This window comes from Apus apus, chromosome 1 (assembly GCF_020740795.1).
Source record: "Apus apus isolate bApuApu2 chromosome 1, bApuApu2.pri.cur, whole genome shotgun sequence".
NCBI classification, from domain to species: Eukaryota; Metazoa; Chordata; class Aves; order Apodiformes; family Apodidae; genus Apus; species Apus apus.
In genome coordinates this window covers 156603869-156618256 of record NC_067282.1, presented here as the reverse complement: position 1 = coordinate 156618256, position 14388 = coordinate 156603869, and the positions used below count along the sequence as shown (strand labels likewise).

The following is a 14388-nucleotide window of genomic DNA, read 5'->3' as shown; positions in this document are numbered from 1 at the left end:
CCCTGCTTGTAGTTGGGCACCCAACACAAGATAATGGAAGTGGATTATAAATTACTTAAAAATCTGCATTTTATCTAATACTGTATTTTTTAAGTTTCATGAGGTACTGCCTTTTAAGTTATACGTCTGAATTCCATCACTGCAAAATCCAAACTTCTTGTATATTTCTTTTCCAGTTCAATTCTTTTATTTGTGTTATAAAAGATATGCTTAATAGATTGGAGGCAGAGCATAAAACAAAACTTGAGCAACTTCATGTCATGCAAGAGCAACAGAAGTAAGTGTTTATATTTGTATTAGAGAAGGAAAAAGTGAGCAGAGATATATTTCAGTTAATTTTTTACCATATGTAAGAAAACTCTAGCCTAGCAAATAAGCATAATTGTAAGATGTATTAGTCCTAGCATAATAATGTTGTGATATTAATGGTTTTACAGGAGTAAAGTCCTTTACTTTTACACATTCAGTGACATTTTATTATTCTACATCAGTTTTTAATTAAGTGTAACAGTTCATACTAAGCTCCACTAGTACAGTTTATGTCTTGCTTCTATATGCTAAGCTGCTTTTCTGTAGTTGTTGAGAACATAAACCATACTGGAGAAATACAAACATTGCAGCCTTTTAGAAGGCCATGATATCTGAAGCTATTTCGAGCTACTTTGTGGAAGCTGATGTGAGGTGAGCTTTCTGAGACAAGTTAATTTGGGCTACCCGAAGTCTGTGACCCTCTTCAAAAGGAGGAACTAGGACCTAGTGAAATGATCTTTAGGAAGCCTTTGCAATCTGGAATACTAAGATTTACCAGTCTCCAGCAGGCATTCTGTAAAAATGGTAGTGCTCTCATAATGCATTTTTTTGTGTATGGTTTAAATGCAGAAGAATAATCTGCATTGCTGAATTAGTGTTGTGGTTGTGACTGCAAAACTACCTTTTTGTAATATATATATTCTGCACTGTATAGATCTTTGGATATAGCTAATCAAATGAGTGTGTCTGAAGAGGCAAGATCTAGTAGTACAAGTAATCAGGTAAGCAACAATTGTGTTATTTATGTAGAGAAATTTGAAATGCATAATTACTTAGTTACAATAACTTATAACATTTCAAATAACTAAGTTTTGTTTCTTTGAAATTAAACAGATTGACAAGGTATTTAATACTAGTGGAACTGACCTTCTAACTAGTGGATCTGATAGCAAAGAGAATGAGATGTCATCAAAACAGAGAAAGGTGAGATATTTTTGTTTGGTATCCTGTAACATCCATCTGTCTAATACAAGGCTGCTATGTGGTTGCATGAAGTGTTCAGATCATATCCTTGAATTTCTACGAATGCCTTTTCTTGAAAATAGCTTTGTACAAAGTAGGCAGCAATTAGAATTATAAATTTTGGGCCATTTTCTTTTTCCTTAACTTTAGATTTCAATTAAGCTGAAACTTCAGCAGTGAATTTAGATAGGAAAATTAGAATAGAGAACTTTATGATAAAATTACAAACAGAGATGAAGAGAAAATGTAGAATTCCCTGTAGTAGCAGAGGCTAACATTTACTGAACGATTCAAAGTTAAGTGAAACTGAACAGTCAATGCGGAGATAAATATAAAAAGCAAAGAAAAAGCATGACATGACATAGAATATAAAAAATAAGGATAAACAATTGTAAAATTCTTTTCACACTGTTAATAAGGAAAGTGGATCCCCAGAATCTATACCTTTTAAAATTTCCATTTCTACTTACCCGCACCCTGTTACTAATCTTTGACTGAGAGGGAATAATTTTATGATGTTGTCCTTCATAATTAACAAAAGTAGAGTTAAAATCCTGAAAAGCATCTTAAGTAACTTTAAAATGAAATTTCCTTTCCAACTTTATCATCAGTTGCAGTTCTGTATCAAGTGCCAACTGGTAACCATATAAAACCAAAAATAGTAACAATCACTTTTTCTTATGCCCAACATTGAGAAGACAAAGCTAAAATGGTTTTGTTGTAATACCTTTTTATTTGCGATCTTCCCAAATTTCTCATTATGCTACTCTAAGTTTGTAAAGTCTTTTTTTGGCAATATGATAAATGTTATAATAAATTTTGTGCTTACCCACTTTCCCTTTTGTATAAATGTTGTGTGCCATTCTACCACATATTATCAAAAGGACAGTAATATTTATGAAATATCATTGTAGAATAACTATTCTGTGCAACTTACTGTCAGTACTTTCTATTTTAAAGGCATCACTGACACTTGAAGAGAAGCAGAAATTAGCTAAAGAACAAGAACAGGCACAGAAACTGAAAAGCCAACAACCTCTTAAACCACAAGCAGCTACAGTAACACCTCCAGTGAAGCAGGTGAGAAAGAACAAAATCCTGCACTTTTCTGTTGGAGCTGTGGTGCTTTTTCCTTTCAAGTGCTGTATGAATTTAGCTTTTTTTTCCTCTCCCATGAGTCACCTTTGTTTTCACTAGTAGTACAGTGGTACAGCTGAGAAAAACTAAAATCTTAATCTGCCTTCCGTTTGCATTAGCAGTATTTCCCATTTTTTAAATTGCAGAAGTTGCCAAAGGAGTAATTGTTACTGGAAGGCCATTGTTCTTGATAAGGAAAAAGCACATATTAAAAAAGGTTTTGCTCTTTAGAGTTTATTAGCTAAATATATAAAGGATTTGGAGACAGGAATGGGACACATAAGCAAATGTCACAGTATTATTTAGTGTATAGTCTTAGTTGTCAAATTAAAATAATATAACTGTCAGTTCTAAGTAGCAAAGAATGCAAATAACATAATTGCTGTTGTGTGTAATTACATTTCATGCCCAATTCCATGCAGTAAATTCTAAGTTCTGAAAAATGAATGCCACTTCTGCAGGAGCAATGACAAAGACTGTTGCTAGAGTGTCTGTACAGGGAAAACCTTTAACTGTATTTTACGTATGTTGCAGACAAAAGACTTGACAGATACCTTGATTGATAATATGTCATCTTTGACTAGCCAGTCAATCAACAAAGCTAAAGTTGCATCTTCAAACAGCTTTCCTGTCCCTGCTATGGGTGTTGGAATGGGATTTTCATCACCTGTTGACAACACAAAGAGAAATATAACGAACGGACTAAATACTAATATGGGTTTTCAGACTGCTGGATTCAGCATGGGAGCTGGTCCCACCACTCAGAATTTCTTCAGCGGTCCAAGTGCAACAGGAACACCCAAGATGAACATTGCACCAGCTGCCAATATGCCAAATTACAGTCCTATGAATGCTGCACCTGCAATCTCTCCACTGACACAACAAAACAGACCTCCAGATATGTCTGCTCTAGATAATCTTTTTGGTCCTCAAAAACCCAAAGTTAGTATGAAACAGTTGGCTCAACAGAAATCAAACCAGTGGGTTAATCAGTTTGTACCCCCGCAAGGGTCCCCAGGTGCAAGCAGTTCAGTCTTGGGACCTCAGATGAACATGATAGGACAGCCTGGCTTTGGTATACACGGTAATCCTTTCTTTGCTCCTCAGAACTTTGCACAACCAGCAAACACAATGACAAACAGCAGCTCAGCTAGTAATGACTTAAAAGATCTTTTTGGGTAAAATGCTTTGTTTTCTTCTTTAAAAGATGGATGAAATTTGGATCCTGGGTAAGCTGATTAACATCTTTTTTGATTAGTAAAGGCATGACCTGGGGAAACTTTCAACCCAACAAAGTAAAGACTTTTGCACTGGAAAAAAAGACTGATTTTTGCATTCACCTGGTACTGCAGTGGAATTGCAAAGTGCAAGGTCATCGTACATGCTAAAAATTTCCTGTCTCTTAACTGAACATCTAAGCACTGAAGGTAGGATGCCTATATTCAATTAAAAAAGAAGCATCTAAGTATTTCAAAATTATTCAGAGGTGTACTCAATCAACTCCTTTGAAAGTTACTACAAAATTTTATTTCTGAAGTTCAGCAAAAATGCTTAGGGGGTAATAATGCTGGGATAACACCATCCTGTGGCTCAGTCCTTTCCGTGCCTGCTAAATTCTTATCGATGGTTTGTGCTTCCTGGATTTGGCACAAACTGTCTTTTTGCCATGTGACAGTTTGCAAAAAGTAAATTCTTATGCTGCCTCAAAAAGTTATGTTATATAGAAAGATCTCTAAGTAGTAACTGTGTCAGAGGCTATGAAGAGAAAATATTTTGTATTTCTTCTCTTATGAGATAATTTAAATTAATGTGGTAGTAAACAACAACAAGATTCAGGAGGCATTAAGTTGGTTTAAAATTTTGAGCAAGTTTGGGACAGGGTAAGAGCACTGGCTGGCTTAGGACCTGTTGTATAATGCCAGATGCTTGTTACCAGCCACATAGCAAAAGCAACATCCCACTTTTAAAATACATGTGGTGACTTGATCACATTTATTATGTATTCCAGTGTTTTGGCTAATTTGACACTGCTTCTAACTGGTGTGAAAAGAAAAAAGAGTATGAGTAGCTATGGAACCTCCTAAAAAGAATGTTCTGTGTAAAATTCCGTTGTTGACTGCCCTAACTGTGGAACTGAACACACGCTGTTTAGTTACACAGAACTATCTTTAATTACTTCATAGATTTTTGGCTCTGTTGGAAAGATGGAAGAAGGTAGTTTCGTACAAGTTGCACATGATTGTGTGAAAAAGCAGACTGCCATAAATTGCCTTGACTAGAATGAACTATTTAATTTTGTTTGACTCAAGTCCCTATGAAGGATAGATGAATACCAAGCGAGTTCTCAAATATGAATTTGTAAGCCCTAGAATATATAGTAAATACACAGGCATTTCAGATCCTTTTTATTGTATTACTCCAAATTTAATAAAGCTCTCCCAAGAAAACCAAACAGCAGTTTCTTCTACTTCCCAGAAGGTGTATGTTCAGCTTGCCCATGATAGAACCTGTGCTCTGTCAGATACTACTGTTGGGCTTTAACTTTTTCTTTCCTAGGAATTTCAGGAGCTTTCTTACGTACTATTTGAAGAGTAGAGCTGAGTATTTTGAGAAGGAAAGAACTAATTGCCTTTTTTTGGAAAGCCTACATGCTTTATTTTTCAAAGCCTTTCACTGGAGAAATTGTTCTTTCATTTGCTGCTTAAGAAACCAAAGGGCCTTATGCTGTAAATGTGACTTGTGTTTTGTTATATTTCCACAGTTCAAAGTGATAATAGCACTAAGCATATTTCTTAAAGAATCGTTTATGTATTCTAGCTGCTGCCTTAGTCCTATTATTCTAAAATACCCGGGACCAGTGAAATTGTGGTTTAGAAAACAATACCTAACACATTGTGATGGTTATGTGCAGTTAATAGTCATGATAAAGATTGTAGGCTATGTTAAGATATCTGTGTAAACTTAAGTACAATACTAGAACTGTTAAGCTGTTGAAGTTCATTTACAGTTACTAGTGTACTATACTCTCAATCACACTAATGTCTTTTTTTATGTCAACTTTTGAAAGCTATGTTTTGTTAGGGTAACCTAAGGCAAGCCTTTGAAGAATTACTTGAATCTGTATTCCTCTAAATTATATGGAAAATAAGTCTATCTTAGAAATAACATCTCTTAGGACTCTACTGTGTATGAAATTAATACATCGTGGTAAAGGCAGTCTTAAATGTCAGTGTCCTGTGCTGCATTTTCAGTCACAGATCTCTCTGGTCTGGGGACTTTTCAGAAATGGATTTTAATTTAACCTATTGGAAGGAAAATCAGCTGGAAAAAAAAATTAGTTGATTTTATATACTAGACCTCCCTAAGTGTGGGGTTTGGGGTATGTGCTTTTGGCATGGGCTATCTGAGAATACAATCTATTTTGTAGGAAAAAAGTAAAAAAAAATCCTACAGATGCAAATTAAGAGAGGCTCTTCTGTGCAGTAGTAATGTGATGGAATATGATCTTTACCTGGCTCAAGTAATGTCATTTTTTTTAAAATTTGGATTTGAAAGCATACTTTTGATTTCTCTTGTTAACTGCAATTTCCAGAATGACCAGAGTAGAAAAATAACAAGAAAGAAAACTGAAAAGGGTGCTTATGAAAGTTTTAACAAAATTTTCCTGTTATTTAAAAATAAAAATGAAAAATTAACTTTAATTTAAATGAGAGGGTCAAATCTCTCTTCCCTGTAGATGCTTCCTGCTTATTGTGTCAGGAAACTGTGTGTGTGTGAAATTCTCTATTTCTTCTTAACTTAAAGGGAAGAGGAGTTGCAAGAGGTAAGTCATTAAGGCCGTCTGCCACTTGGCTCTTGCTACAGTAGTTTTTCTTTAGAAAGCCTTGTCCAGTTGATCTCTATGCTTGCAAGTTGACATTCTGAGGCCTTGCAAGAGCCTGGAAGACTCATCTTTTGGCCAGAGTGGATACCGTTGTTTGAGAACAACAGTTGTACTTCACATCCAAGTTGTTTGGGGAGGAGTAGGAGGAAGGGACAGAGTTACAAAATGTGGACATTCCAGGAACCTCCTGTTTCTAGACTTGGATGGAAAGCATCTAGCTTTGTTACATCTAGCTTTGCCTGAAGCAGAGGGACTAGTGCAGAACAGAAGGAGAACACAGATTTGAAATCTCTGTCTGATTATGAAATTGCAAATTCTGTTACTGAAAAAGTAATCTGATCTAAAATAATTTCTTATTACCATGGCTTGAACAATATTGAAAATTAGACAAAATTTCTACCCTTTGTTTTCAACCTAATTTAATGGAAAAATGTGGAAGCCTGGCAGATTGTATCATCACCTTACAGCCTCCACCTTCTGCACCTACTGCCATTGCCCACTTTGAGCAGATCTTCATTCCACTGTGGAAATTAAAGCAGAGTCTGGGCTGAACTGCTCAGGGCACCTGCTTTACTTTACATTCATTTTATTAAGGAGAGGTAAAGAGAAGGGAGTAAATACCTATTCTTTAATTGATTTATCTATATTATGTTTGCTACAAAAGGAGAAAAGAGGTGGAAGTAGCTTCACATCATAAGTATACGCATCAGTTGTCCTTGCTCTGGTCTATGCTAAATTAATGTGACTGCAACAAGACAGCAGTGTTTTCTGTATTGGTTCCATTTGGTTTTAAATATGAAACTGAAGCATCTTCTGAAAACTCAGAAAACAAATTAATCCTGCTAAATGGATTATTTAAGAGGCTTGAAAAGCCTCTGCTGGCACTGATGGAGAGGAACCTTCAAACTACTGAGTTAATGATTAGCTTAGCAGCCCCTCAATTTGCCTCTCTCCAGAGGAGAGAAACAGGGAGTGAAATTCTACAAGTGTCATTTCAAGGATGGAGGAAGGAGCATGGACTTTCTGTTCCTTTTCACACAAGTGGTGTCAGTAAAGCACAGAGCAACCTGTGGAACCTGCTTATCCAGTAGGACAGCAGTACTGGAGGAATCCTTTGATAGGTAAAGGAGTCCACCAATTACTTGGGAGATGGAGAGAAAAATTTTGCTGGGAAATTGGGTCTTCCTCTCTCCATGGTGGTGTGAATTAGAAGTGTCTTGGGAAGTCATGGCCTTACAGAGTCTGCACAGATGCCGAGTACCCCAATTAAAAGGTTGAATTTTTTGATGTAGAGGTGCACAACATTTTGAGGCTTATTATTTAAACCTTTCCTTTTCTGTTTAGACTTTTTAGCAACACCTGTTTCACATTTATGTGGAGCTTAAATATCCCAATGGCCATTTAAAGTAAAAAAAAAAAGGTTAACATCTGTATTATAACGTGTTATAATGTTACCTATGTCTGTAGATAAGTGTGTATATAGAGTACAGGATTTTAGATTTTTCAGTTCATTTGCACCTAAACAGCAAAGATTTAAAGAGAAGTTAGGTTTCAGTCAGATCCCACAAGGCTTTCCATATAGGCTAACAATTATATGATACCTTTGTTATCTGTCACAAATTTACATGATTAGTCTGCCTATATCTATGTGACTTGAGCAGAAATTGAAAGGTTATAAAATATAAGTTTATGAGTGCTGGATCTCTCATTACAGATGAGATTTTTGGACTTTGAGTTACCTTTGTTTATTGATTAGGAATTTTTTATTGGGGGTGGGTGGGATATTGCTGATTTGTGCCATTTCCAGTGAAAGAAATACAGAGAGGGGGAGTACAGAAAAAATACCCTGTTGTATATGTGACCCTTTTTTGTTCTTTGTTAAGAGATATGCTGCATTTTATATACTCCTTGTGGACTTTTGCTCTGAAATAGCTGTGGGGAGACCTATCTGGAGAATTTCAGATGAGTTGGGTGATTTTCAAGTGAGGTCCTGCCTTGTACTTTCCTTTCCATTAGGCTTTGACTGCTTCACAAGGACATTACACAAGGCAGTAAAACCTTGGATTCATGCACCAAATCCTCTTGCCTTCCAGGCCTCACACTTGTACCAACAGAATAAGCCCCAGAAGTTGTATTGTCTTTTAAGTTCTCTGAAACAGTTCTAACTGCTGTACAGATTTCTGAGATGAAGTTGTAAATCAAAATGTGTTATAGTGAACTCAGGCCTTGTGCAAAATATTTAATACTTGTTTATTTGTCTAATCGTACAGTCTCTGTACTAGTGGCAGTTTTATGTTTTGATTGTAAAACATTAAAATTCTCATGAGATTTATAAAGTGATGTTACTGTAGTGTCAGCTGTGATTCATAAATAGTACTGTCATAGCATGGCATTAGTGTATATCCGGTTTATTGGACAGCTCTTAAAAAGCCAAATTTATTCTTGTATCAACTTTTAGATCATTTACTTTAAAAATATGTAAAAGGTACAGTGACAGTTTTGAGAAATTCATATCACTTTGTACTGTGAATGAGGTTGCCTATGGAAATAAATGAACTTTTCATATTTTCATGTTGGAAGATATTTTTATTTAAAATTCCCATGAAATTAAGTAATAGTAATTTATGTAGAAAATTATCACTCTGTATTTTGTTTGAAATACATTTTGTCCCACATCATTTGGAATTAATTTCTTAGAATAGTTCCTGTCCAGACATCTGTAAAATGTGATGACGTTCTACCTTCATGCAAAGAATAAAAGTCCTAGGGAAAAACTGATGCACTAGATGTCTCTAAAATTAGCCTTTGCTTTTTCTGAAAGCCACTTAGCCCGTGGCAGAATCTGGGGTTCTGAAGCCACATAGTGATCTCAGTTTGCATTTTGGCTGCTCATTTCCCTGGAAACCAGCCCTTTCTCTAAACTGAGTTTCAAGGTGTGCTGCTTTGTCAGGCTTAGAGTTTGCCAGCATTCTGAAGGAAGCTAGTTCTCAGCTTTTTGTGTGGTATAAATTGATCAAGTATGAGACACCTGAGGTCTGATCTGCTCAGAAGCATCATTGTTGGCTAGAGATGGTATGGGTGGAGAAAGTTAAAAGGCAAAAGAGATGGATTAGGTGGAAACAGAAAGGCAGCATCAGGTGGGGTCCAATTTGCTCTCTTCATTTTCATGACAGCATCCCCATTCCTCCCACAGCTGTATCCATCAGCTGAGGACAGCCTTATTATATGTCAGTTTTCAGTCAACAGCAGGAGAAGATAGAAGAGTAACATTTCAGTAAGGTGGAGCCATACTTGATGGCATGCTGCAGAGAAAACTTCTGCCTTAAAATGCTCAGCAGATCACATTCCTTATCAGACTTGGATGTTCTTTATTCTGGTGACATTCTCTTTGTCCCCCTCCATTTCTGGACATTGGAAGGATCCATGACTTCTTCTTGAGTGGGAAAGTCTCAGGCGCTAAAATCCAGATGTTCTGAATGTTGGTTTGTTGTAGCTTAAAATTCACAATTTCAGAAGTTCATTCATGAATTCAGATAACCTAAGACTTCAAACAGGAAAAGCTGGAAGTCTGCAGTTAATTGTTCTTTGTCTGGAATACTTAGGTATTGGCAATTAATTGTCTCTGCTTCATCACTTAACTATGTCTAGTCTTTAGGTACGTCAAACAGCAGAGATTTATGTTAATCCTTTTTATATTAGTGTTTGTAGATCTGTGTTTACCCTTATGAAGTTTGCAGCTGTGAGGAATGCAGGTCAGTGGGTGTAGGAAATGAGCCGTTTCTTAGGAGTTAGGCAAAGAGAAATGGTTTGTTGGATGTTCTGTCACTTTTCCTATTGCTGGACACATTTAAATGCACTCATGTCCTGCATGTCGGAAGCTCCCTACACTCGTGACACCAGCTGGAGACCTCCGCAGTTGCTCAGTAGAATTGGAAAACTGGCTCTTGGGGTGACAAGGTGGATTCCAATCTATTGTGCCCAACTTACCCCCAAACTTACTGAGAATTAGACTCCTAGCCATGCACAAACCCAAGAGCAGTTAAATAAATAATAGTTATTCAAGCTTTGAAAGTAAGTGTTCTAGGCACACAATTTAAAGTTAAACTAGATTTTTAAAAAGAATCCTTTTTTCCTCTGTAGGACCCCTGCCTATGACCTACAGTAGTATGGCTCTAGTGCAGTTTGTTACTGCAAATTAAGGCAGTCATAGATGTGGAACAACTTGGAACTTAGAAATATATTATTGAGATTTCATGGCCTGTCTAAGGCCCTTTAACAATTTTTGAAGTTTAGGTTGGTTTTTTTTGTCAGTTTTTTTGCTTCTGCTTTAATCATTATTTGACCTTTTAAAATGGATTTTTTCATTAATGCGTCATCTGTTGCACAACATTCAAAAGATTGTATTTTGCACTGTTCTGCAGTAATCAGCTGTTCAAATGAAGGCTAATCAAAGCAGAAGCTCCAGCTGAAACTGCATCAATGTAAACATTATCATCTTACACCTGAAGCCTGACAGGTTTGGTAGGGTAGTTTGGGAGGTAGGTTTGGGAGCTGTAGTTAACTACACAGGCAGCATGTTTGTTTCTGTCTCTCTGCCTCCTTAATGCAAGTAAGAGTAAACAAAAAAAAAAAAACCCTAAAGGGTTGCCTTTCCAGCTGGTGATTTAAGAACCAAATAGCACAGAAAGGGATAACTGGCTTATTTTCTGAGCAGAAAAATCAAATACGAAAAAAAAAGAGAACTTAGAAAAAAAAAAATCAGAAAAGAGGAACCAAACCTGGAAAAGAGATTTCTGCCTCTGCCATGCTGATAAAATTAATACCTACCTATGGCACCAAAGCTCTGAGTATGTGCTTAGCTCATGTCAGAGAATAAACAAAATGAAATAAAAATGCTAATGAAGCTATCAGATATGTCTGTAACTAGAGCGATACATTTTATCCAAAGAATGCCTAACATGGCACCAGATAGATTAAAAAAAATAATAAAAATACTTTTTTAATTGTTTCTAAAAATAGTTGTATCTTACAGCAATTGTGTCTTACAATTGTATCTTACAAAATCAGAGCAGAAGGCTCCGGAAAAATAAAATTACATTAAAATGTCATTTAATATTTCTGTTGTTAAACAGGAACTTTGAATGTTGCCTTTCCCCAAAAAGCCTTATGCTGCAAACCCTGGTTTTACTTGGCTACAAAACAGAAAAATCTATCTAAAAAATTAAAAATATAATTTATAATATTTGGAACACACTAAATACAATTTTTATGCCAGCTGTGCTCAAAATCTTGATCTATTGTATAAAACTAGCAGGAGAAATAGTTTTTGGTGTGGATTTCTGACTTGATAAATACTGAATATCTATATCCATAAACTGGACTTGATGATCTCGGAGGTCTTTTCCAGCCTCAATAATTCTGTGTGATTCTGTAATTCTGAATGCTGTTTCTGCAATCTGAGTGATTTTGGTGCAAAGTACTAACATATTTTCATTGCTATCCTGAGCAGAGTTAAATTATTGATTAATCTGTTCTTTTTTGTTACTTGGCAAGCAGGAAGCTCTTTAAAATTAGGTTTTTATCGTTTGGTTGAGCATATATGATGTTTCCTGAAGAATTTGTTCCTTGATTCGTACTGATAGACAACCATTGCAAGAAAAATATTTACAGTGAAATAGCAGCCTTTGCATTATACTCACTGCTCCATTTTGCAAAACAGAACTGTGGAGTTGAATCTCTTTCATTAAATAAACACTATAAATATTACTTAAGCTAATTGATAATGAACTGGCTGCTGGGTCCAAGGTGTTTCCTTATTCTTTCCATGACACAGATAGTGCAAAGCCTTGATTTTCTGCACATGGGAGAAATTAAGTAAGTACAGGTCTCTTCACACATAATTTCCAGTTTAACTGAGCTCACACTTCTTTCATCAAAATGTCCTAAAGGGCTCTGTGCCTGCTACTTCTCCAGGCCCTTTCTGCTGCAGCCATCTCTTGCAGGTTCTCTCTGATAATTCCATCCTATGTCAATGGCCACAGGCAGTGCATGGCAGTGTAAAATCATAGAAGGGCAACAGAAATCAGAAGGCTCTGACAAGGTTTTTTCTGGTGATAACTGTTAAGAGAATGCTGAGTTGAAGACAGCAGCAGCCTGAACTTCGTGCCTGTTGCTCTTCAGCTGGAGCTCATTGATTTGGCATCAGAGGCTGCAGAAGTGAACCTGACCTGAAGCTCTGTCTCTGCTTGATGGTCCAGCTCTGGCAAGCTGCCACACCATGCAATGGAGGTGGCTGCTGAGTAGAGATGTGAGGCATCTGCTGCTTTTTTCATGGGCAGCGTGAGACTGAAGGAGAAATGTGAAAAGGAGCTGCAGGTAAGTGATGCAGAGGATTACGGAACACAGATCTCAGAGCCATGCAGCAACTGTTCAGAATAGAGGGGCAGATTGCAGGGAATGGCTGGGAACTGTCATCTGCCAAAATGACAGAATATCCACAGCCAGCTCTGTAGGCCTGGACCTGTTTTCTTTGAGATAGTGCCCCTGCCCTCTTGCTCTGTTCAAATTCCTAAGTTGCCTGTGCAGAGGGTGCTGGCTGCTGCTCTCATGAAAGAGTTTAACTGGTGCTGACAGCTGCTGGAGCTCAGATTTAATTTAGCTATGACACACTTACTGGATTGTTTAATTTCTGTGTTTGTTTTTGTTTGAAATGACTACTTTGTTAGCTTGATTGTGATTAGAAAGTTGAATAAATTACTAATTTTTTACCTGTTTTGCTGTAGCAGATATTTCTGATGAAAGGAAGGTAAAATATTCAGTATATAAATCTACATAGAGATTAGATTAGTAAAAAAGGAACTTCATTAAACCTGTTTGTTTTAAAGCAAATTTACTTGAACGAAAGGTACTGTCCTGACCTGTGCATGACTGGTCAGCATGTCTTTCAAGATGCTACAGTTGATGAATTGCATTTTTCGGTTCTTTTTTTGGATGCATTGGAAGGCAAGACAAGATGTTGCTTCTTCAGTGTTCCACAGTTTCTGAAGTTTGAAAACCTAGTCTTTTTAAATGGAAGTAGAACTCACATCCTCTCCACTCTTTCAAAAAACTGCAGCTGGTGCAAGGTGCTTAGCCAACGTTTCAGCTAGCTTAGCAATGTGAGTATCTTTAAAACTCTGGCTAAAATGTTTGTTGTTGTGGGTTTTTTTATTTTTATTTTCTAATTTATTTATTGTAAGAGAGTATGTCATATTTAGGCACTAACATAAGTTGTCAGCACTTAAATTACAGGGACTAACTTCTCACTTCAAGTGAGGGAGGGGCTGTAGAGTATGATGGTTCCTAAGGCAGAGCTCCAGGAAGGCAGGTTTATAAATTCTTGTCTTCACATAGTAGCTGGTTCAGGCATTTACTTACATATCATACAGGTTTGGTTTTAGATGGGATTTTAAAATAAATAATATTTTAATTACCTTTTTTTCATGATATTAAAACAGTTCATACCTGGGATTAGAGGGACACCATGCACTAGATGTGATAATTTGGTAATCAAACCAGTAAGAGGCTGTATTCTCTAGTCAAGTATCACCACAGATAATTTTGAATCGTATGTTGTGGCATAGATTATCTGTTGAACATGGAGAGAAGACAATACCAAAGACTATTCCCCTTTAAAATCTATTTTCCTAGTAAAAGCAATAGGGAAACCAGACAAACTGAAAGGGTGAAATTAGTTTTTTAGTAACTTGTGACAAAAAGCTTTCTGAAAACATCAAAGAAGTTCCTTGCTGATAGTGACAGGCTTTAACAGTCTGTAAGATCTTAACTTTAAAAATTATCTGTAAAATATAGCACAACTACCATAAGGTGTCACTATAACCCAAGCAATTTTCAAATAAATTGCAAACATTATGGAAATGTTCTTCCTGCTCCTGTTTTGTGAAAGTGAAAAGGACCTAATTTTAAATAGCATAGACTGTTCCTATATGCACAGAAATAATAATTGGATGTATCTACAGTAGTTAGTGAAATTATATAGAAAGTCTGTTCTTTGAAGGGAAGAAGATGTACTTCTCATGGTAACTTTCCACACAGAA

At 36.3% G+C, this 14388-nt stretch overlaps 1 protein-coding gene across 2 annotated transcripts in view; it reads left to right on the top strand.

The window, feature by feature from the left end:
* Positions 1 to 8863, top strand: part of SCYL2 (SCY1 like pseudokinase 2) — a 39667-nt gene extending 30804 nt beyond the window's left edge. For both annotated transcript variants that reach the window (XM_051621760.1, XM_051621769.1), the window contains 5 exons: positions 177 to 277; positions 965 to 1031; positions 1144 to 1233; positions 2233 to 2352; positions 2944 to 8863. In XM_051621760.1, the coding sequence (XP_051477720.1) occupies positions 177 to 277; positions 965 to 1031; positions 1144 to 1233; positions 2233 to 2352; positions 2944 to 3591 (1026 nt within the window). In that variant the 3' untranslated portion in view covers positions 3592 to 8863. The remainder of the gene's footprint in view (positions 1 to 176; positions 278 to 964; positions 1032 to 1143; positions 1234 to 2232; positions 2353 to 2943) is intronic.
* Positions 8864 to 14388: the final 5525 nt, after the last annotated feature.